The 24,212-nt window shown below is 44.1% G+C and overlaps 1 protein-coding gene across 2 annotated transcripts in view; it reads left to right on the top strand.

The window, feature by feature from the left end:
• The window catches only part of WNT9A (Wnt family member 9A), a 62,269-nt gene extending 40,025 nt beyond the window's left edge, over nucleotides 1-22,244 (top strand). The window contains exons 2-4 of one of the 2 annotated variants that reach the window (XM_074573892.1): nucleotides 2,119-2,278; nucleotides 2,541-2,803; nucleotides 15,320-22,244. In XM_074573892.1, coding sequence (XP_074429993.1) covers nucleotides 2,140-2,278; nucleotides 2,541-2,803; nucleotides 15,320-15,793 — 876 coding nt within the window. In that variant the 5' untranslated portion in view covers nucleotides 2,119-2,139 and the 3' untranslated portion in view covers nucleotides 15,794-22,244. The remainder of the gene's footprint in view (nucleotides 1-2,118; nucleotides 2,279-2,540; nucleotides 2,804-15,319) is intronic. The other variant, XM_074573891.1, reaches the window with a different exon arrangement.
• Nucleotides 22,245-24,212: the final 1,968 nt, after the last annotated feature.

Genomic DNA, 24,212 nt, shown 5'->3' with positions numbered 1-24,212 from the left:
ATACCCTGGGGCAAAGGGGCACATGTATCACACACTAAGACACAACTATTCAAATATATCGGTGTGGGCTTTCTTACTCTCCTCCAGGACCATTTTTAAAGAGAAGAGGGGGAAAAAAAAAAAAGGCAAAAATCCCCCACATCTTGCTTAAGAAGTTTCTCTCTCCATTTTTACACTCAGTCACCAGAACAGCCTGGCTGCTGGTTTGCAACTTGGGCTGATGCAGCCTGTTTCTTAAAGTAACTGGGGTTTGTTTAAGGGACTTGTTATCCTCTCGGGATACTCGCAAACAATTTTGGAAATGGCTGAAACTGGATAGCTGCGGACGGCAGGCTGTCGTTGCATTGGGGGTTAGAATGCCTGCATTGATTTAAAGCTCATTATCTTGTTACAAAATATCTTGGTGCAATCAAATAGTGAGTGGTGGAGATGGCTTTAAATCTGGCCAGAGCCAAATGTCACATGGACTTGCTTGGAAGCCGCCTGAGCTGCCTGTGGGCGAGATGATACCCGTGCTGATGGGCACTGGGAATTTGTGAGGCTTTTAGTGATGGAGAATGGGAGGAGTAGAGCCAAAGCTGGTGGGGAGACTGATGGAGGGGGAGAAGCTGGCAGACAAACCATTCCTCCTGGCTTTCTGTCAAATCTGGCATGCGTTGTGGTTGCACGGCACTGACTTTCTGCTGAGATTTCACAACCGCTGTGAATTCAGTGCTTCAAACCAGGAGGCCTTCAAGCAGGTTGTAGGTCTGGGATACCTACTAAACTGGACCACATCCAGGCTATTTGCTGCTAATTGCAATGTCTCGGTCTCTCAGAGAAGAGTTTGTTCCTGTTCCACCGAGGCCCTTCTGTTAGCACACTGGTACCTCTTCGTTTCATAGCCCAAGGAGTAGCAGTGGCAAGAGGACAACTCTACAACTCAGGAGCAAGGAGGCTTGGGAGCATCTCTCTTTCTAGTAGTGGCGTCCCAGCATCCCTCTGACAGCCATGTCGGCAGTCCGACCTAGGGTGTAACCTAGGAAAATCTGAACCAGCCTAGAAAAGATGGAAGCTTCTTGGAAGCCATGTTCTACCCAGAGGAGTTTGGCCTGCATTCCCATGATTTTTTGTTGTGTGAATTAAATAAGAATTCTCACACCACTCCCAGTGAGAGAGTTTGCAATGCTGAAGATGTTTCTAGGGTGCCAGAGAACATTGTTTAACTTCAGGGAGAAAACAAAGAGGGGGGAAAAAAAAAACCCAAACAAATTTGGTTTTTCAACCCTGGCCACTCTTCATGGTGTCCCTAGTGAGTGTGGAGTTGAGCTTTTTTTTATTTTAAACATCCTTCCAATAACAGAAAGGTTCCTGCTCTTCTTTTCCAGGTGAGCAGTAGAACGGTCGGACAGTTTCTCCCAGAATCTGGTTTGAGTCAGCCCTCTTGGGAAGACCAAACCTTAGTCTTCTGGGCTGGATTTTCATCTGTGTTCTGCTGAAGTTCAGCATTGTGCACCTGGGAATGCTTTGTGAAGGCAGGCTCTGGGGATGGGCCAAAGTAGCGCCCCATGAGCTTGCTTGGACTACCATGAACCTCCTAAGGAACAGTTCCAAAAATGACCTGGCAGTGTCTCTGCATGTCCTTGGTTGACACACCAGCTTACAGATATATCCACTACTGTCACCATCCACTTGTGTTATTTTTGAGTGGGGGATTTCTTGAGTCGGTTCCAAAGCTGTTCTGGAATTGCATCTCAAATATGCAGTCGTTTACGGCTTCCATGGCTGGAGAATGGGGAGCTATAAGTACTGGCGTGTTTGCTTTTTATTTCTGGCTTTATCATTTGGATCAAATTCATGTGTCTCTCTGGGCCTCAGTTTACCTATCGGGGGGAAGGGATGCTGTGGCATCCCTGCAACTGAGCATGGAAGTGTAAAAAAGGGTTGCGTGTGAAAGGTTTGAGGTGTAAACTGCTTTTTGAGGCATTTGAGATGCTGCAATGGGTGACAGACTGGCTACTGTGTGCTTCCCAGCCCTCAGGTGCCTTTTGTTAACAATTTTGTTGAACTGGAGTAGGACCCAGTGATTGATTGAATTTATTTTTTTTTTTTTTTTTTTTTTCTTCTTCTCTGGAGAAGAGGGAAGAACAAGGAGCCCTCATGATTTCTACCCCAACCATCAGACTGGAAGTCTATGCTGGGTTCCTGCTATTTGGTGTACCCTTGGTAGCCGTATTGCTACCGAGTGATGGTACCTCCATGGCCTGTCCAGCTCTTGCTCGCCACTTTCTGTTGTCAGGTAGAGACTGCACAGTGACAGCCACAGACCTGGTCAGATTTCATTTGCATTCTCGAATCCTGGCTTGTGCCATCTCTATGCATCATTCCTTGCTCTCCACTATGTCCTCTCCACCATCAGTGATGTGTGTAGATCTTGGAGTGCTTTGACATTGCTCAGACTCTTTTCACAGTGGGTTTTGCCTTGATTTCCTCATTATATTTTTTTTTTTTTAACCCTTGCTCCAGCTGCAATTAAAGCTGCCGCTTCCTCTCTCCTGCAGGTTTTAAGGAGACAGCCTTCTTGTACGCCATCTCCTCCGCAGGGCTGACGCACGCCATGGCCAAGGCGTGCAGTGCGGGGCGGATGGAGCGTTGCACCTGCGACGAGGCCCCCGACCTGGAGAACCGTGAGGCTTGGCAGTGGGGCGGTTGCGGCGACAACCTGAAATACAGTAACAAGTTCGTCAAGGAGTTCCTGGGGAGGAAGCCCAACAAGGACCTGCGAGCCAGGGTGGACTTTCACAATAACCTCGTGGGCATGAAGGTGCGTTGCAGGCTGCTCAGGGTGGGGGTTCATGCTGTGGTGCGGCTTGTAGGGGCAATAATGTGCTGCACCTGAGTGTGGAAACAGGAGCGTTGGATGCAAAACACATGGAATGATCCTTCTGCAGGATGGGTGAAGTTTTAGTTATGCGCCTATGCCCTGGTTTTGTCACTGTGCTTCAAGAGTTGTGCCAAAACCATTGGAGGGAAACCAGAGGGGAAGAAACAGGAATGTCCAGGTCTAGAAAACATGGGGTGGGAGGAAAGATCTCTGACTTTCCACAGGGAGGAGAGGGTCTTACAATGCAAAGGGATGGAGAGGCAGGTTCTCCAGGCTTACATGAGGTGTAGGACAAGACGGAAGGGATTTATGCTGCCACAACATAGGCTTGAAGGATGCTTTTCTTGCAGTAGCTCAGGAGAGCATGGACACTGTAGTATCTTCATAGCCAGGTTTCTTTAAAACTGGCCAGTCAAACACCTGGCAGGGAACCAGGGTGGAGATATCCTCTCTGACTGACCTCAGTCCTAAAAGTCCCTTCAGCCTTCTTTTCTGGCAGACTTCCACTCTGCCTAAAAATACTGGGTTTGCAGCTGATGGTACTCGGGTGTGTAGTCCCTGCTTTTTTTTTTTTTTTCTTTTTCTTCTTTTCTCTTTTCCCATCCTTATCCTCTCAGCTGGAAGGCTTTCATCTCTTTACCCCATGTACCTCCCATGAGGCTTTACCCTCCTGCCTGGGGCCCTCCCCACAGGACCGATGTAAAGGACAAAGTGTCTGTAATTGCTGGGTTATCCCAGCAAGAGAGGGGAAAGGAAGGGGCTTTCCACCTTCTCCTGTAATCTGCTTGGCTGTACCTAGCCTAGAGTTGCTCGAATATGAAAATCCCTCAGATTGGCCAGCACAGGTGCCTAGGATCAGTGTTTCATTGCGCCAACCTCGAAGGGGGACATACTGTAAGGCTATAAATAGCCTTCCAGCCTTGTTATTGTCCGTGTGATTGGATGGAGGGTTGGGGCTGGGGTGGGAGACCTAGGTCTCCAGTTTCCCAGGCAAATGCAGCCCAGCCAGTTGTGCATTCTAGGAATCGCCACCCCAGCTCAGTTGTTCCTGTGCGTATGCATAAAATGTCATTCCTCGCGACAGAGTTGGGGCATCGGAGAACGCCACCAGTGAGTGCTGGCCAGCAAAACGTCTCCCCCTCTCCCCACCACCAGATACTCCTAGACAGCACTGAGATCAGGATTAGAAATATCCTGTATTTAGCTGGTGTCTGGCTTTGGTTGACAGCTTTTCTGCCTCTGGATTAAAAAGATCGGTGCCTCTGAACTCCTGTTGCAGCTCTTTGGCATGTGAAACAGGCTTTGCAGGGTGATGAAACTTGTTTTAATCCTTGTGGTCTGTTGTTCCCCGAGGGCCTATCTCAACTCTTTGGAGTTGGCTGTGTAGTAGATGGGTCTAAAAATGGAGAAGGTGGTACCTGGAGTCTGTGATTTCTTGCTGGAGATTGTTGTGAGTTGTCCCTGCTCTCCTCCCTTTCCAGAGTCATATAATACAGTCTTATCAAAATCTACAAGGCTGTGGCTTTAGGTGCCATTGACGTATTCTTGTAACTCCATGAATATATCCCCTCCAGAAGTGGTGGGGCCAAAATCTTGCCCAAAGGGCTTGACCTAACTCCCAGCGCTCTCCACCCCAGTAGCTGCAGTCAGGATGCCCATATGGCTGAGACTCAGTCTTGGATTTGGGTTAGGTGTCCTTATTTGTCATGTTTGCTCTACACTGTCTACGTGAATTTGAGCTAAACAAACTCCAAGGATGAGCTGGAGGGACTGAATTTCCCCTCTCTGCCTGCCCTTTCTTGTCCTGATCCCACTGTGAACTAGTTCCCAGGGGAAGGAGAGATATCAGGGCATCCTCTGCCCCCACTTTTTTTGGCATGGTCAGGCTCTGGTTATTGGCAGTGGTTTCTAAGCACTAGTGTAATATCTGCAGCTAAACAGCTGAGTAACAGTTGTGACGGTTGTCCAGACACTGAGAGCCCTCATGGCAATCCAAGTCAAAGACCTTTGCTGCAGGTCAGTGATCTGGTGTTCCTATTTTTGTCCACCCACGCCATGTCTGTCGTGTTTGTATTGCTGTCTGACAGCTTTCCCTTGCCCATTTGCAGCAGCAGTTGAAAGAATTTCTCTGTTTATGCTCCTAGAATAATTTTACCTTGGCCTGGTTGAAAGGCAAGCCAAGCAGCCCACCAGATTCACATCAGTACTGTGAAATCAGGCAGAGAACAAGCAAAGTGCACATTGAGAGGGAAGCTTTTAGGAGGATGGTAGTTCAAGATCAGGAGAACATACCTCTGTATAGGCAGGATGTGTGGACCTAAATGATGGGCACTGTGGTGTCATTAAGATGACGATCAGAGATGTTCGAGTCAGAGATGAGGACCCAGACTGGCTTTGTAGTTACAAGGCCAGAACTTGTTATGCTTGCTTAAGATTTTAAAGTGATTTGAAGCCTGAGCATTGACCTTCTTGGTGTGGTTGGTTGATTGTCTCTGGCATGACTTATGCTTGGGTATAGATTAATATCAAGCTCAATTAGCTTCTTTTCTCCTGGTCCCAGTGTCAGTACAGTGTTGGTGGGGGGATGAGAGTTGCTCAGTACTAGGTTCCCTCACTGAATTTATTCATATTTTCCTTGATGAAGACAGTGTGTTAAATATGAAACTCAGCACGTTTTCTCTACTCATCCTTCTCCAAAGCTGCTCATCAACTAATTACTGCCTTGTAGACTTTTCACCCATTGAGTAGAAAGAGATGCTAACCTAGTGGCTGTGACAGTCTGAATCAACTTTGAACTGACCTAGTTTGATTATTTGGGTAATAACTCATATGTATTTGATGTGAATCGAAGGCAATGTAAGAGTTCAGATAGCTCTGATTTGTGCCATTTTGAAATGGAATAATTTTGAAGTGGAGCATTCATTATATAACTAAGATGGTTTTATGGCCTCTAATGTGTTAAATGTCCCTGTGAGTCTCAAAAAGATGATTACGGCCATTTTGAGCGGGAGCTGAGGTGCAAACTGAATGCCTTTTCCCAGGTTATGCAGCAAGCCGATGATGGAGCCGGGAGACTGAAGCCAGCTCTCCTGAATTCCTGCTCGGCACCTGCTGTGTTTTTCCCTCTAACTAAACTGCAGATGTTATGTCTGCTAGTGAAGCCATACGTGCATGAACCAAGACCTCTGCTGCACTAGAGCCTGCTTTGGGCTGAGAATGGACAAGGAGACTTTCTTTTTGAGTACTTTGCTATGGGAGCTTGCAGCAGTGCCAGCCTCTTGGTGTACTTACAGCGTACGTATGGATGTGCACGTGTGTGTTTGCTAAGGGGATGGAGGAATATCTATTAAAGACATAGCACAAACTTGGTGGTCTCTCACTGATTCTTAACAACATATAATCCTTCCCATCTAATTACTCACAACCATGGGCAAAATGTTTAAATAGCCCCTTGAGACCCAGCAAAAAAAGGACCTGTACTTAATTGACTGATTTGGCAATGAACGCTATACCCTTCTGCTCAACACAGTAGTTTCTCCATGGTGTCACACTAGCAAACAATCTCCGTATTTCTGCGATGGTGACATTATCCTATCCCACCTAGTTTTAGTGTCTCTTGGTAGACATTCTCATTTTAATTAGTATTTTACTTCATTTTTTTACAACCTTGATGGGCCAACTGTAATTTTGCTGCCACCAATGAAATAATCACTGAACATTTTGTGCCCATGATGGCTCACAAAGTTATATGATATGACCTCAATCTCTAATGAAAGGGCGAGCTTGTCTAACGTGAGGATGAGGTAATTAGACCAGGACTTCTCCAGCCTTCTCTTTATTGAAAAGTAGGAGCTCTGAATAGCCCACTTATTAAAAAAGCAATTTCCTTGCCTTTGCGAAATCTACTCTTGCTCATTCAGCTATTCTTTCAGAGGGGTGTTGGGTGGAGAGGGTGTGTGATGGGGGGAGATGTGTGTATGTGTCAAGGGGATGGGGGGCGGCAGTGGTGAGAGAAGTCAACTGCATTAAAGCTCCGTTGCCAGCAATGAAGTTTCTTGGTTATATTAAATGAAGCACAAGCAGCCTTGCTAAAGCTCTCTTCTCTATATCCTCCCCCCGTTTTCCCCCCACCTTGTACACACAAGTGCAGCCCTCTTTTGTAACCCATTAATGAAAAGTCGGAATATTAGAGCACTCAATTAGTTCCACTGGGCTTGAGTAAGTGATGTTTTAATTAAATTTGCCTAGTTTCTCAGCAAAGTATCATTAAACATGACTTTCCAACTCCCTCTCTCGGAGCGTTGCTAAGTTTCTTAATCCCAGGAGTGCTGACCTCTTCCAGAGGTATGTCTGGTCAAGCATGTCTTACAGATCCAAGGGGCACTATTAAAGGGGGCTGCTGTTACCCAAGGAAAAAAAAGATTGTCATATTCTCATTCACTTTTCCCTTTATCCTTCCAGAAGGAGGGACACAAGCAAGCCTTTGCCTTCAGGACCCTGAAGTCAGAGGTATAACCACAGTCTCCTTGAGAGCCAAGAGTGTTTAGTGCAAAACTATGGGAGGGCAGAAATGGAGAACAAGAAAATTCCTCCCCTGAAAGATCTCTATTTAGGCAATAACCACCTTAAACACTGGTTCCCTTCAGGAGATTTCCTTAATTATTTTTGCACAATATCAACTCACATGTTTTGGTCTGCACAGACTATATGCACATTTCTGAAGGATCCTTGTCACCTTTGTTGATGTAGGTAGGGTTCAAGTCCAGACCCATGCTGAGACGTTACGACTGCATCTCTGAAAGTGTATAGGATGCTCTAAAGAGGATAGTGGGAGGTGCGTGGACTATTCTTTGCTGTTGACTTGCTTGTTTTGGAAGTCCATGCAAAGAATGGCTTTTCCCCTTATGCAGTGCTGGCAAGGATCTATCTGAAGGGCTGAGAGCGTGCCTCCAGCACTGGAGACGGACTCTCCGTATCAGGTAGATGTTTTCCCAGCTATCATCTGTCTGAGGAACTTCACGAGCTATCACATAACATGTTATCAGAGCATACCACCCTCTTCATTTCTGTATCTCCATTTTACAGAGGGAAAATTGAGACCCAGAAAGATTAAGTGACTAACTAAAGGTCACACACAGGCGTAGCGAAGCAGAGACTTGCACCCTGGTCTCCTGTTGCAGAGACAGTGTTTACAAGCACTGCCCATCCTGTCTCATGTGGTTCCTACTGGATAACATGATTCCAGTCAAACTCCAGAGTTTGTCAAACAGGCAAGCTTAAATGCTAATCTCTGTTTTTCTGCACCCTCCAAAAATGTAGGAATTGTTCTTTTTGGGGAGACAAATCCATGAGATCACTAATACAGTTGGTGCATGGAAAAAAAAAAAGAGACAAAGTGCATCCTTTAGGGTTTTTTTAGGGGGTGTGTTTCCAGCGAGAAATCTAACATCACACTTTTACCGAGGTACAAATCAACCTAGCAAATAGCAGCCTTTCTGAGACTAGTTCTTGACTTTGTATTCACAGATCAGTTTGCCGGGCCACCACTAGTATTAATTGCTCCAGGTTATGACAGGTAGGAATGCATAAGCATGCTCTCTGGACTTTTTCCCCTCCTTCTTTCAGGCTGAGATTGGCTAAGCTGAAGTTTTTCTAAGGCCTGGAAATCAACACTCTGGAAAAAATTGCTTGCTGTGTCCCATAAGTAATTGCAGTTAGTTGTTTATGTGGAGCTCTCTTAGCGTGTGAAGCACACTAGCAATACTGAAGGGGAAAAAATACTTTTAAAGTTCTCAATTTCTCAATTTAATGTAGGGTTGTGTTATTCTATGTTTAAATACTTGTATCTTAATGCATATTTCACTAAAATATGACTGTTCATAATTTTAAAGGAAGGTAGGGGTAGTGGAAAGGGAAAACGTCTGAAACAACAGTTTGAGAACAGGCTCAAAAGAAGGGTTTGGGTTGTTTGTTTTTTGTTTTGTTTTGTTTTTAATGAGATAGAACTAAGAAAAGAAGGAAAAAGAAAAGAAAACTCCTAACAATCTGTGAAGCCTTTATAATTCAACCAATGACAATGGCCAGTGTTCTCCTAGTCGTTTGAGCCCTATGAAGAAACGTGGACCATGGCTGCTGTCCAAACAAACATTAATACTGAAGCTGAGAGAATAACTAAGCTTATTTAAATTGAAGAAGGATATGAATATAGAGAATAGAAGAGATTTGATTTGTAAAGAAGCATCCCAGAGCCCTTTCTGAAGTAAGACTAGGCGAGGACAGGCTTTTCCCTGGATGAGCTGACTCAAAGGAGGTTCATCTGCTCCCTCCTCTCCCCCAAACCATAGCGAATGGTTTGAAGCCTTGGAGCCGCAGACCAGCCATGACGACGGTGAAGCTATAACCGAGGAATTCCCACGGCTGCATGTCCGCTTCGGACTGCTGCTGCCCAGACAAGAGTTGTCTGAAAACCACCGCCAGAGCCCCGTGACCCAGCTGGGAATGAATGGGAATCTGTCCTCAGCGTTTCGGCTAAAACACTGAGAAATTGTGTGTTGCAGCATGTCTGAGACTGATCATTATGGGGGCACTTAGTCTGAGCTTCGTAGCAAACCATTGTTGTGAGTAAGGATTACATGTTGCATAGCAATGCTCTGCTGTGATCCCTTTTCCCTACGGCTCTTGTAAAGCCATTTGGGCAGGCGGTCCTGCAGTGCTATCTAATTTCCTCTTAGCAGCAAGCACCAATAAAGACAGTTCAGTCTTGCTCTATCATAATTGTTTTCCTCACTGCGCCTTTGTCAGTATTTGGCATTCTCATGGCAAGACCAATGGGAATTTGTGTTCCTAAATTAAACAAACTAATTTGCTCAAAGAGCTTTATTTTTTTTCCCAAACTGCTGTCCTATTTGTGACCACATGACCAGGTGGCTGTTCAGAGGAGGGTGGGAGGATGTAGTTTTGCTGAATGATGCTGTCCCTGAGCCATTGGTTGTCTTCAACTTTGCTTTCATGGTAGAAGTTCCCTACAGCATATAATGCAATAAGGATTCAAATGCGTACTTGTGTTGCTACTCATGAGTTACTAGAACTCTGCTGATGTGTGGTAGCCATGGTGTTTTAGGCCATAGGGAGCATGAAATGTTTTGTACTTTGGATTTAAGCTAATATATTTTCCTTCACATCTGTGACAAGATAGGAGCATGCACGTGGAGACTTACTGTGGTGTAGATGAAATATGATTATTAAATAGGTGATGATGCCATTTGCGTTCAAGAGAGGTTCAAGACTATGTAGGATGGAGGCAGATCAGGCTCTGAACTGTGTGATGTACCTTGAAAAGAAAACAGGAGCTACCTATGGCTCTTGAAATTATAAGGTTGCATTAAAGTCATCTTCTGCCTCATGTACCCTAGACATTTTTGGCAAAAAAAGCTAAGTTATTCTATCCTGGAAGTCCCTCCAAGTTTGAAAGCATCATATAGACATTTACCCACTTGTGCCAGGGCCCAGCCAGGAAAGGTTTCTCCAACACTGCTCCCAGAAACCTGCTGACTTGGATAAGTCTTGCCCTCCTTCCTGGAGGAATGAGATGGATTTAAGTGTCTCTGACAGGAGCCTGCAACAAGAGGAAGAAGGTCTTTGTGGAAGCTGATGAACGAGACGGGAAACAGAAGGGCTTTGCCAAGATTCATTTTAGCTCGTGGGTGGTTAGGGACCCGTAGGCAGCAGTTCTCCATCACGCGTCGCCTTGAGTAGCTGCATTGTGACTGACAGCAGCAGGGGAGGCTGGCTGAGGAAGAAACTTTTCTAGGATTTTCACTATAGCTGCCTCGTAACATTCTTGAGCCCTTCCCGGCCCTTCAAGAAGAAAGTTTATGGGGCGTCTGGGATGCACCACACTTGCACAGTGGCCATATGAAAATCCACATGCTGGATTTCATGAACTGGTGCATTCATGAGAACGGGGACAATGGAAACCTTTTATGCATTGGTCCACCAGCGCATGGTGTCTAAGCTGTCCTAGCCACTGCTTAACGAGGAGCTAGAAGTGGGTCAGGAAACAAACCAGATTGTGGCTCGTTAGGGACTTTGTGCATCACTGTTTAAGCACAGACAAGGAGAGCAGGATTCGTCTACCTAAATATACTCATTAGTACCCTTTGAGAGACATTTCTGCTCCTGGAGGGGGCGCTGGCGATGAAATGCAATGTTTTACAGTACCTCAAATAATGCAATGCTAGAGGCTGATATTTAGACATCTGACTTCTGACCAGAGGGTGGGATTCTGCTCACGGGTTAAGATATCTAAACTGAGGTGCCTCTGTGCGAGCTGGTCCCTAGGCTCCTGTTAGTGAGTGAAGATGTGGTCAGCACAGTTGGTGGAGCCTTGGAGAGCTGCTCAGCTGAACGTGTGCAGGTGTCTACTTCACTGCAGCATCCCCTCCCTGCTTTGGCTCCACTGAGTCTGATGGGAGTTTAGAGGTGTTTCTCAAATGTAAGTGTTTAAACTCAAAAGTCTGCCTTGGTGAGGTCAGCCCTGGCTGGATGGTGTGATTCAGATGCCTAAACCTACATGCCTATTCTTGACTGAAGGTCTGCTGCCATCTGCTAGCTGCCAATCCATCAGGGTCTGGATTCCCAACACGTGTTGTGCCACATCTGCCAGCCCCATGTGGATGCCTTGGATATACTGCACCTGCAATGTCAACACTGAGCTCTGGAGAGGCAGCTCCTGATGAGAGTGGCCCCATGTCCAGGTTCCTTTCCTGCATTTCATGACCATTTCTTGTTCAACCGTCTCTAAATCTGGACAAGGCTGTGCACAGGAGCATATCTACCAGCCAAGCCAATTCCTGCTGGTTTCTTGCTTTCACATCTCCTGTACAATGGTGGTCGTCTTCTTTTCCAGGTGGAGCAGATGTGAATGGGTTGGGGGAGGTGGAAGTGTTGAGAAAAGCTTGGACTGATGAATGACTGCAGTGTGCAGCCCTTCTGCAAGTATCTCAGCAATTTTGCCCAGTTTGCTGATGGTCTGGGCGTGAAATCAGGTATAGGAGCTTTGTTTCACATGAACTCAGCTCGCACTTCTGGACAACCAGTGAAATGTGACTTTGCGTGAGGGACAGTATGGGTGAGAGGTTTTTTTGGTTTTGTTTTTTTTTTTTTTCCCTTGGTGTTGAAATGTGTTCTGTACGCTCTTGTCTAACATTGTGGGATTTCTTGCAGAGTTGGCTAGACACTTTGGCACGCAAAGCGTGACAGCCCCTAACCAAGCCGGCCCAGCTGAGTACTATAAGCAGTAACACATCTCTCTCTGTAACCCGTCACTTGTTTGAATGCTACTGTGTATTATTGGATTGCATTTGAAAAGGTCTTGGCTGTCACAGGAATGAAGTGTGACCATTGGCCAGGCTTTGCTGAAGGCTGTATTATGCATAGTGCCTTTCTAAAAATGTCTCTGTAATATCAGGATTGGGCCAGACCCCAATTCTGAGTCCATGACCTATTGCACATTTGCAGATGGTGCTCAGCAGGACTCATGCAGCCAAATAATTAAGAACCGGATGGTCAGGAAATGGACTGGAGCCAGTCCTCTGCTGTCATGAGGCCGTAATGTAGGCAGATGCTATAATGGGCAGAGGGGGGAGATTTATTTTTTTTTTCTTTTTCGGATACCGTAGATGCCCAAAGGAAGGGCACTTTCAGTAGTACCTTGACAGGAGACCGCTCTATAAAACAGGCTCTGTTCTAACTTGCTATTTTAAGGGGTGATTGTACCTTACCCGTTTAAAGTCAAAATGTAACCTATTTTTGGGGAAGGGGTGGGGAGGGAGAACTAGAGCTATAAATATCTGTTTATAATCTGTGGGAAAAAAATGTAGGTTATCTGTGACTGTCCAAATAATGTGTCTGCTTTCATGTCGTCCATGGAGTCGTCCCACGTGTAAACCCATCTCTGGGAGAAGGTAGGGGAGAACATTCAGGTGTCATTTATAAGGAGATGGGCATGCTTTTGTGCCATGGAGCATCTTTATTGCAGTCTGATTCAAAAAGGATGGGATCTTTTGTTTAGCATCAGTCAATTTATGGGTATGGGTTCCTTTATAGCACCCAGAGGGCTCTTACCATCTTTGTGTCTCTCCAGGGTGAATAACCGTTGACTGTCTGCTTTCTTCTCTTCGCTTCCTGATACTGCTTCTTCCCATGCTGCTTTTTCTGTTGAAAATAACCTTGTCTTTCCATTCCGTCCATCTCGTATGTGAACACTGTGGTTCCACTGGCTCTGCTCTCCCTCTGCATTTCCACTTTGTAGTGGTCTGAAGAGAGTTATTCCCATGCAAGCTATCCCCAAGCAGGTTCTGGACATCTTGCTATATGGAGACTGACTTTCTTTTGCTTTAGGAATAAATCAAACACACATTTCCTTTCTGATATCTTGAACAAGTTATTTCTCTCCGCTAGGGATCGGCAAGACGAGTCTTATTTCTCATTACAACACCCACTGCAAGTGTTTGAATTTTAAAATAAAAAAAATAATTAAGTAATTACGAAAGAATTTGAAACCAAGCCTTGCCCTTGATAGTTGTAGTCCAGAGGAATAAGCAGGCATAAAGTTTGATATGAGAGTCCCAATGTGGAGGGGACAGAATCCACTTCAGTTTCCAAGGACTTAAATGCCTCCCCTTTCTTTTCCACATTGAGTTTGAAGACCTTCGTCACAAGTGCTCTGTTTTGTTTGGGGTTTTTTGGGGGAGAGAATAAAATATAAATTTCCATCCTAGTCCAAAACACCTTATAGAAGTTTCTATACATTATAGAAGTTATACCAACCTGGGACGTGAACCTTGTAGCCTGTTATTCCCTGGATGGTGGTTTGTGTAGACAACATTTGGGCGCAGCAGCCCCTGAATGCCTGTGTGTGATGACATTTCCCTTTATCCCTTCACCAGGGGCCCTACACAGTGTTTAGCTAAGTGGCTTTCCCACCCCTGTAGCACACTCTTTCTAAATACTTGTGTCCTTGCTCACTGTCTTGCCTGGTCAAATCTCAGGACTCTCTCACCCCAAGGTGCTGCTGAAGCATCAAGGCAGCAGTTGAGATTCCTCATCCTGACATGGAGCAGCTCCTGTTTGCTCATGATGGGACAGGATGGTTCAGCCTTTAGTGCAGGTGGTCTGTTCTCATGTTCTCATGGCCAGAACTAAAAAATTAAAGTCCCCTTATCTCCCTGCAGAGTGACTGCTCCACACCTTCTCTCTGGTTGAAAACTGAAGGCTGCTCCCCTAGTCCTCCCTGCAGCCACCAGCCCTGTCATAGTCCCCAGGGGCTGCTACCTGATGGGCTGAGCACTGAACCCACTGGGACGGACTCTTTATTACTGCAGCATCAACCCAGATTTCACTTTTTTCCACTTGAAACCTTGTGTGTGGGAAGCCAGCCTTCCAAGCTGACAACAACTGGTGCCACAGGCAGAGTAAATCCTGGGGGCTGCATTAAAGGACCTGGAATTACTGAACTCTTCACACGTGTGTCTGTTTTCCATTTCTTCACATCTTAATTTTTCAGAGAAAGGGAGGGCCCAAAGGCGACTGTGGCAGGCTTGGGTTTTACCCTACATGAAAATGTCCTTCGTTAAACACATGTTTGGCCAACATGCAATGTCATGCTTTGATTGTAAAAGCACATGCAGGTGGCTTCATTGCTATCAGAAAAAAATTGGCAGGTCCGTTTGAACATGCTACCACACCATAGAATAGCATCCTGAAGGTGGGTTGGAGAGGCAGAAGCTCCCTGGAGCCGCTGGTTTTGGTGATGGCAATTCAAGCTGTTGTTCTCAAGGGCTTATATATAATTTCAGCATTATTTTCAGCACAGCTATAATTATAAGCACAGCTTAACCATTTTTCTACTGAGTCTGTGTTGCTAATTGAGAGCTGCATGAGTTTAAGGTGGTGTGGAGGAGGTTCCTACTGTCCAAGCTCATGTTCTGGAGCGTGTGCCACCCCACCTGTGTGTTTCTGTGTGTTACAGCAGTGCTCTCCCTCTTCACTAAACCAACTCCTTCCACATTTGTTACATCTTATCCCCTTGTTCTTATTAAAATAGATATATAGGTTAAAATATGTATTAATCTCTTAGTTGCATCACAGCTTCAGACCTTTCTCTACATAGATGAGTGCCGGCATTGGACAGCCTTTGTACACTTTGCCAGTATCATTAACTAGCCAATAAAGTACTGTTTTGGCAGGCAAATGTCATATTCCTAGTAACAGGGAGCCTTCTAAAACAAGTATTTCCTGTAGCGTATGTTTTCTGTCCTCTTCCAATAGATAGTTTCCGTGTTGTCATCAACTTTGTGTTCCAGGAATGTCTTCTACCAATTTCCCCCCCTCCTCCCTACGTCTTGATTTCTTCCCCCATAACTGATTTTCTTTTGGGGCCGTGTGTGTTTGCAGGTCATCAAAGCTGGAGTGGAGACAACCTGTAAATGCCACGGTGTATCTGGATCCTGTACTGTCCGAACATGCTGGAGGCAGCTCTCTCCATTCCATGAAATAGGGAAGCAGCTGAAGCAGAAGTATGAGACATCGCTCAAAGTGGGCAGCACTACCAACGAGGCCACAGGGGAAGGAGACATCTCCCCACCCAAGAAGTCCATCCCTGGTCACAGTGATCAAATCCCAAGGACTACGGATCTTGTCTACATTGACGATTCCCCAAGCTTCTGTATGATGAGTAGATACTCGCCTGGGACTTCAGGAAGGAAATGTTACAAAGACAAGAACTGTGACAGCATCTGCTGCGGGCGAGGGCACAATACACAGAGCCGGGTGGTCACCCGTCCGTGCCAATGCCAGGTCCGTTGGTGCTGCTATGTGGAATGCAAGCAATGCACCCAGAGAGAGGAGGTTTACACCTGCAAAGACTGACACGTCTTCTGCTTGATGGCAACCCTTGGTGACGGGCAATGGCGATCTATGAGAACTACATATGGAGACAAACAGGGTTTGATTGACCTTCTGGGATCTGAAAGCTATGTTGAGACATAAGCACTTTGTAGGGTACAGGTGACCCAGCTGTGTTGCTGTTTTGTTTTTGTTTTGTTTTGTTTTCCTGTAGACTGAATTTTAATGAGGTCCAACCATGTGGAAATAAGTGCCTGTCATGCTGGGGTTAGACACCAGTTGACCTTCACCTTAGTCGTCTACACAGTTTGACAGATCATTTATCCTTGGAACATCTTGATCATTTTACCAATCCTCCATGAACTCCTGGGCTAATATATTCTCTTTGGCATAAATAATCTATACTACTTTATTCCTGAAGCTTACCCAACTGCTTAGAGAGCTAAGCAGATACAAAAGAAAGATCTTTCTGCTTTGAATGCAATGGTACGGGAAGTGGTTAAATTTTTTCCCCTTTTAAAACTGGAGATAAGTGTGTAGGGTAAGCAGGAGCAGCCCTGATGGTTCCTCTAGTGGAGTTTCTGCACATCGAGCAAACAAGGCTCTGACAAAGAGACTCACTGGGAGGGTAAGCTTTTTAGCGAGAGTTCCGTATCCGCATGCTTTGATCACCAAGTACAGCTCAAAAAATGTTGGGTCCACCATGTTGCAGACAGAAATATATCCAAGAAAGAGGTTGGGAAGACAGTAGAAAACCGGACATGCCTGTCCCCTTCAGTCCAATCGTGTGTTCTTTTTTTAAAACAATTTCAAACAATTTCTCCAAATGCAGTTTTTTTAGCACTATCGCTGTCTTAATTTTAATTTTTATTTTTAAAAACCACTAGATTCTTTTGTTTTATTTTCACTTTGTTCATGATTTATTTTTCTCTCCTCTTCCCACCTCTTCATGATTGAATTCACCCTGTGGTAACTGCTTCAGAAATCTAAACTGGAACTTTTTAGTCTTATACCAGCTGAATTTGGACATGTGTTTCTGAGTAGGACAAGAGAAATTCGAGTGCATCTTGGAATGCAGTGCTGTCTTGCATTGTATAGCAGCCGTTTTGGACTGGATAGACCTCTGGAGGAGCTGACTTTTCTTTTACTAGGTCATCATTCCATTTACTCTAACCATGGCAGTGGTACATGACGCAAGCTGTATGTAAACCCTATGACCTTAAGATTTTATTTTTTTTTTAACCACTAGATTGAGAACTGTATTTTAAAAATACAACTGCTAAATGGTAATAAACTACTGGATTTGGAACAACCAATTGACGCAGAGACAAACTATCAAGTGGCCAGAGCAGCCAGAAATTGACTGCAGGGGGAAATCGCTCTGACGCTGTGAAATAGATGACAACTTTCAGCATTTTTTTTTCCCTCTGAAGAGGATACTTAAAATCCAGGACTTGATGTGGCAACATCCTTCACGTAAAAGTGGATCGGAAGCAGTTAGTGAATGCCTCAATGAAGCTTTCTAAGGAAACAATGGAGAGCGGAGGGCATTTTGTTTTATTTTTGGTAGCAAGTTTTGATTGTCCAGTAGTAGCAATTTCCACCTATTTTATATAAGCCATTGATCTGGTTCTCAAAAGAGGAAAGCTGGTTGGATTTTTTCAAGCAGTAATAGGTGTTAGACAAACAAAAAGAGAGCAGTTTTCCGAGATGGACCATTATTTTTTCTTTTCTTTCCTTTTAAATTTTTTTCCCCAAATAGTAGCCACTAATATTTAATCTGTTCATGTGCATCTACTGGGAGGAGAAAAGTTATATTTTTTTTTCCTTGCTAAAAAATACCTGCAGTTCAGCCTGGCTCATTGACATCAAATCTTGAGGTGGGGGCATGGGGAGGGACAGGATGTTACTGTTAATAGCTCTATGGTCCTGCAAAGTGAAGCGCACCGTCTCTTTTTTTGAGGTTTGCTTATTTGCTGTACAGTTCTGGAGGTTGGGGTAGTGCTGGGGAAGGAGGAACTCACACACAGCATTTGTCCCTTCCACCGTGGCAAATGTGCGGTGGTACATTCGACGCAGAAAGTTTGCAGGAAGGTCTTGCAGCTTCTGGGAGATGCACCACTTTGAAAGTCACCCATGAGCAGTTTATCTAATGGTTTAAAAAATAAACTGACTAGAAACATATTATTCAGTGTGTGCATGTGTGTATATATATACACACACGCTGACACATAAATATATATATATAAATATTGAATGAACATTTATTTATTGTAAAGCCCTTCAGAAGGACCTTCTTATGGTTTCAATGTGGTATTATGTTAAATTCTTTTTCTCCCGCTGTCTCTCTCTCTCTCTCACACATATGTGCAAACTCACTGTTACGTTTTTGTGTGTGTGCTAGAATAGCTCTTCCCCTCCAAAGTAAGGCTGGATCCAAACCTGCTCAAAACATGAGGATTTTTGGGTCTGAATTACTATTTCTGGCTCCATTCTTTTTTAAAAAATATTTGTTCTTGATTAAAGAATGGGCCACAATTTATGTGCATTATTATTATTATTATTAATTATTATTATTATTATTATTATTGTTATATTTAAACCATGGGCCTCATTTTCCTTCTTTTCACTGGTGTCTCTGTCTCCGTTGACCTCGCTGGAGTAAATCCACATTGCACTGGTGTGAGAGGAGAATGAGTCCCAAGATGCAGAAGAGAGGGCAGTGTTGGCATCGGTATCGTTGCAGAGAAAATGCCTGGGTCGGATGGAATAAGGTAGCCTGGTGCATTTGGCAATGAAGGGGAGAGAGAGAGATGGGTGAGCAATAAAGCAGACTGTCAAAGCCTGACTAGAGGAAAGAGGCAAAGAGTGAATGAACTACTGAGTGAAAGAGCTCTTCTGTGTATTATAACTCACGCACTGAAGCCTGGATGCTTTCTGTAAGTATTTAAAAAAAAATATCACCAAAAAACCACAAAAAACAAATTGTATTTATGTTAATGTGGATATATTACTTGCCTGTTATATATTGTAAATAGCAAGGTTTATTCTCCTGTGGTTAAAAAAAAATATAAATAACTAAATAGTAGCGAGGCACATGTGTTAAATGTATAGGCAGTGTATAAAATATACTAACACTCTGAAATCAGGAGAACTTGTCTTCTTGGCCTTTTGACCTAGAGTGGTAAAACATATGTGGGTTATTTTTCTTCTTCCCCCACCACATTGCGTGTGTTTTGGGTGTTGGGGGGTGTTTAGTTCCAGCATTTTCCGATATTTGCCTTATCTTTGAAGAAAGAATGGGGGGAAAAGCCTCGTTTTGGAAAAATCCAGTGGAGCTTAAGTAGGATGAAACACGTAGCAGCTGGTAGAAATGATGTCCAACCCTCTCAAAAGCTCTTCAAGTCCTTGACCTGTGTTTTCTCCTGGTGATAGATGTGTGTTGGAATTCAATTAACCCATGGAGCAGAAGCTTCTGCTAGTCATCCATGAGTTCAGAAAACCCTAGATAAGAGACCCTGAAGTCCTCTGTAAAACATTGGGTAGTGTCCTGTAAAACCCTTTTTGTTCCAGCTGTATGAAATTGGGTTTTTCCAGAGAGGCTAATTCTACCACCACACTATTGGATCTCCAGAGCAATTCAATGAAATTGCTAATTGTCGTAAAACTACTACAAGAGTGGATTTGAGTCTGTGAGTCTTTCATGGTGTCATTTCATGTTAAAAAAAAAAAACAAAAAACAAGTGCAAAGAAACTTCTTCCCTTTTTCTTACCCACAGAGAGGCATTTTTTTGCAGCAGATGTAACTGGAGAAGGATTGATGGGTGTAGGGGGACGTCTCTGGTTTCTGATCCCCTTTCAGCCCCTGTCCCCCCAAAAGTGTCAAATATTGGTTCTCCTAAGCTGATCCAGCAAGACTTGCAAGATCAGTTTTGGGGTGGGGGGGTGCAACCATTATTTATATAACTTTTTTATTAATTTTTTTTAAAAGAGAAGTTAGCTGATGGAAGAATATTTTTATTGAATAGTGCATTTAGTTATGTCAGAAATATAAAAAAAATATATAATATTTTTGTAAACAAGGCAAACTGAAAATGTTTGCTGTTTTATATTAGAATTTTCTATTAAAAGAAATAAAAACCCACACAAATAATTGTTGCACCCGTCATCTGTTTTTTAACAAGCTTCTATTCTGTGTGACTGACTCATATATGCGGGATGTGGAGACATGCAAAACAAGTCCTAAACATTACATTCTCATCATCTTCCAGCTCTCAAAAGACTCCAGTTGGTAGAAAAAGCCGCGCTTAATCAAAGGGGCTTTGTTGTTGTTTTTTTGTTTTAATTCTTGACACTAAAAATGAGTTATGAAGATTGAGTACCTTGTAATTAAAATACAAAAACCTACCCCGAAACTTTAAAATTACCCTTTTTCGGTTGTGCATCCTGGTCTTGAGTTGGATCTGGATGGGGGAAACCCAAACCCTATTTACAATAACTAAATATTTGCCGTTAATCTCAGTTGGCCTGGGAAGAATGATTCTTAAAAAGGTTGTTGGTGAAAAAAAAAAAGTCTGAGCACATGGGAAGGTTAAACGAAGAGGACCAAATTCCAGGCTTGATACAACACAAGCAATTTTTTATCTATTTGAATGAGGCAGTGTAAAACTGGGGAGCTGGGAACTTGGTCTGCTGCTGTTCAGGAAGCCTGTCATTCACCTTTGGAAGCAGGGGAATGGTTATGGACCATCTGTTTTCAAAAGAGCTCTTGGGATTGCTGATTTGGAGACCTGAGCAGGGACGAAATAATTTCTGAGGATTTTTTATGGCTGGCCAGCTCGTACACATCTGCCTTCCTTCAGACCAGGTTTTGAATTTCTTTGTTAATCGTTTTTCAGCTGCCCTATTTTAGCCAACACTTGAGGAGAAATTAGGTTGGTTTGGCTGTAGTAGGGTTGGATGAGAACCCAGATGAAGGGACAGATTTCTCAAGGGTACTTTCATGGAGTAGATGCTGCTTAAGGTAATTTTCTGGTGGATTATAGTGCCTGTGAAAAATTCCTCAGTTGATGTTGCAGTAAAATTAGGTCTGTTCTGTACTCGATAAAACAGGTGCAGCAAAGCTCTTCGTTCCTAGTTTATTCAGCTCTGTGCACATCTGTTGGGTTGAGTCTGGCTTCCATGGTCTGCTCGTCCTGGTTTTTGGTTTTCAGGATGCTAAGTAGGTGATGACTTTTGGATAGCAACATTTTCCCGCAAGAGGAATAGTGCCTTTTATAACCATTACTACCCTTGTAACTTGAAGGAGGCTCAGTATGGCGCAGGATCAGGCCAGTAGAAATCTGGTCCTTGCTAAAGCAGTTAAGCTTAGGGCCATGGATATTACCACTGAATAGCTTTTAAATGTATTTTTCACTGATGAACATTGGATTTGACCAAGTTATTTGCAGGTTCCAGGAAACAGAATATTTCTGAACAAAAAAAGGGGAATCTCAAGTATTTGTGAGTGGGAAGGAAAAGAAAATGGATATTGGAAGGACAAGAGAATGGATATTGCAAGCACAGCTTAGCTCTGGCATCACAGTAGGCTTTCCATAACTATGTTTCTTCAGAGGCAAGGAGCGAGTAGGGTGTCATTTAAGACCATAAATGATTCAGACAAATGAAAATTCAGCAGGCTATCCGGGGACACATCTGAACAATGCATTTTTCTCAATTGTTGCTGAAGGTTTTCAGAAATGGGCAAAACCCTTCTCAGTGGCATTTGGCCAGGTGACCCAAAAGGACAGGAGATTCCGCTTTCACTCATGGGGTTGCTCAGGAGAGTTGGGAGAGGTGCTGACATGCTTGGCATAATGGGGCATTTGCAATGGGCCTGGAGTCATCCACCTTAGATAAGGAGCCCATGGTGCAGGTGTGCTTGCCCAGGCTCTGTCTGCAACTAGTGTAGGCACCTCTAGGATGTGTTTTGGTCCATGCGGAGGTGCCAGTTTCTCCCTGCTGACAACAGAAGGGGATAAAGACATATGCACCTAGGTTAATAATGGTGGGGATGAGTTCAGGGCTAAGCAATGTTTTGTGTGGATAACCCTGCCAGCTCCCCTTGGACATGGACCCATCTGAAACAGCGATCACCAAACTCCCACAGGAATTTTCCCTTGTTCCAATCCACCCCAGTCTCTAACAATGCCCATTGAGGCCTGAATGTAAAGTCTAGGATTTGTTTTGCACACTTGGGATGGCATTTCCTTTTAAAGGGAGGTGGGAATACTAACATGAAGGATTAGTATTTTTCTTTTTTTTTTTTTCCAATGTCTTATGGGAGCCTAAGTTATTTTTCTCTACCTCATATGTACAGCTTGTAGGTATAAATCTGATTCTGAGTGACTGTTGAGAATGTATTTAAGTTATTTAACATCTTTGTATAACAAAAAAAGCCAGAACAAATGAAACAATAAATGTATTTTAAATTATACTTGAAGCGTCCTCCTCTTTCTTTGCATCTGTTGAAAAAGGTCTAAGTTCAGCCGTTGCAGGAGCCTCTGTGCCTCCTTCAGCACCACTCCTGACCACTGGTCCTGGAACTAGCCTGTCCCTGGGCTAATGTAAGCCCTGAAAGACTATATAGCCTAATAGGGTGGTGAAATAATCCCCATTAATTAGTTGAGTGGTTGAGATACTCATCTATTTGGTTCCATTGCAGTCTTTCCTCCTTTGAAAGCCACCAGGTTTTCAGGGGAAGGGATGCTCACAACCTTCATAGGAGAAAATGTTCTACTTTTCTCTCTGCGGTAATTCTGCCTGCAGAAAGCAGAGTCAACAGCCCAGGAAACAGGTCCTTAACAAGCCCAACCTTGGCAACAATTGACCCTTGCCAAGTGAACTCAGATATGTCCATCTTAGGTCCTTGACCTGGCCCTCTGATCACAGCCAGCGTAGTGTCTCAGAAGTTCAAATGCAGTTGTCCTCGCAGTGTTACCATAAGCTGGAGAAATGCCTCTATGCAAATTTTGCATGACCACAGAGTGACCTGTCTGCAGCAAGGCCAAAACCCCCAGATTCCTGCTCTCCCCCCGACATCTTCTGCTCTCCCAGTGAAACAGCTCACCATGTACAGTCTGATTCAGGATGGTTACATAGTGCTCTGGGCTGGGCCAGTTGCTGTGTTGGTGTGTTGAGCAATATAATGTTAAACAAGCTCAAGAGGTTGATGGGTCAGCTTTTCACTAGTCATCATGCTTTGCTGGAGAAGTCATGATACCTTGGCGGAATGTCACTGTCATGAAGTGATTGCAAAGTTACTCTGATCGAGTATCTGACAGGAGCTGAAAATAGGGAGGGTTGTGGCCAAATTTAGTCTGGCTGAATGACAACAATTAAAAAAATTGTCATTATCCCAGGCTATGTATTGTCTTGCTTGATCAAATGTCTTTTTCTTCACTAAGGCCTCCTTGGTGCTATTTGGTACCTAAAATTAACTTCAACTGAGCTTTAAATAACCAGACCCTGTTGCTCTTCATCTCACAACCTACTAATGATCCTCGCACATGGATGATTTGGGTTTGCCAAGCCTCTGAGAAAGTACATGGTGTCCCCATACATGTGTGCATGAAATGAGATGCTGCTTCTCTGGACCACATCTGTGGGATGGTTGACAGATGCTGCTTTTTCATGCGGATGGGGACAAAGCTGAGAAATGAACCAGCAGCCACCTGAGGTCCAACTGCTTAAGAACTTTAGAACAAACAAACAACCAACCCAATGCAAACCCTTGCCCTAGCACTGGAATAGACAAAATTTGTGGGAGAAAAGATCTTATTGAGTTAGCAGGTGGTGGGTTCTTAAGCAAGAGGCTATTTAGATTAGTGGACTACTGTCTGTTGAAGCAGGCAACCAGTCACAGTCATCCTTGTCATCTCTCTCAATGGTCAAGTAAGCATGTTAACATAAGCATCTGCATGGGGTGGGGTAAGAAAAAGCTCATAACCAGTAATGGTTCAGCTGGCAGGAGGTAATTTCCTACCCTGCAGTAACTTAATGGCTTCCATGCATGTGTCCAGGTACTCACTCTCAACAGTTTAGCACCATGTTGAGGCAGCTAAGCGTGGTCCAGATGGTTCAAGCAAGCAGACAGCCAACCCAAGTTGCTTGGCAGGCTGACTGGGCATGTGATAGAAAAACTAAGCTTGGAAAGAGCTTTAGATACAGTTGTCCTTTCAGCGTACCCTTTATAGACTTCTGTACATCACAGGTTAGACTGTTAAACAAGGGCTACTGTGTTCTTGATAGTGTGTTGGAGGACTTTGAAAACTCTGGCTTCTGTCTCCAAAGTGCTTCACAAAGTCAGAGTTGGTTGTCCATTTCTCTCATTCCCATGCATGAAAAATTCTTGCACTTATTTTACCTTCCAATCTCATTTTCCACTGTGGTGCTGCAATCACAT

The sequence above is a fragment of the Larus michahellis genome, chromosome 2, assembly GCF_964199755.1.
Source record: "Larus michahellis chromosome 2, bLarMic1.1, whole genome shotgun sequence".
NCBI lineage: Eukaryota > Metazoa > Chordata > Aves > Charadriiformes > Laridae > Larus > Larus michahellis.
The sequence above is the reverse complement of the archived record's forward strand: the minus strand, read 5'-3'. Positions and strand labels throughout refer to the sequence as shown.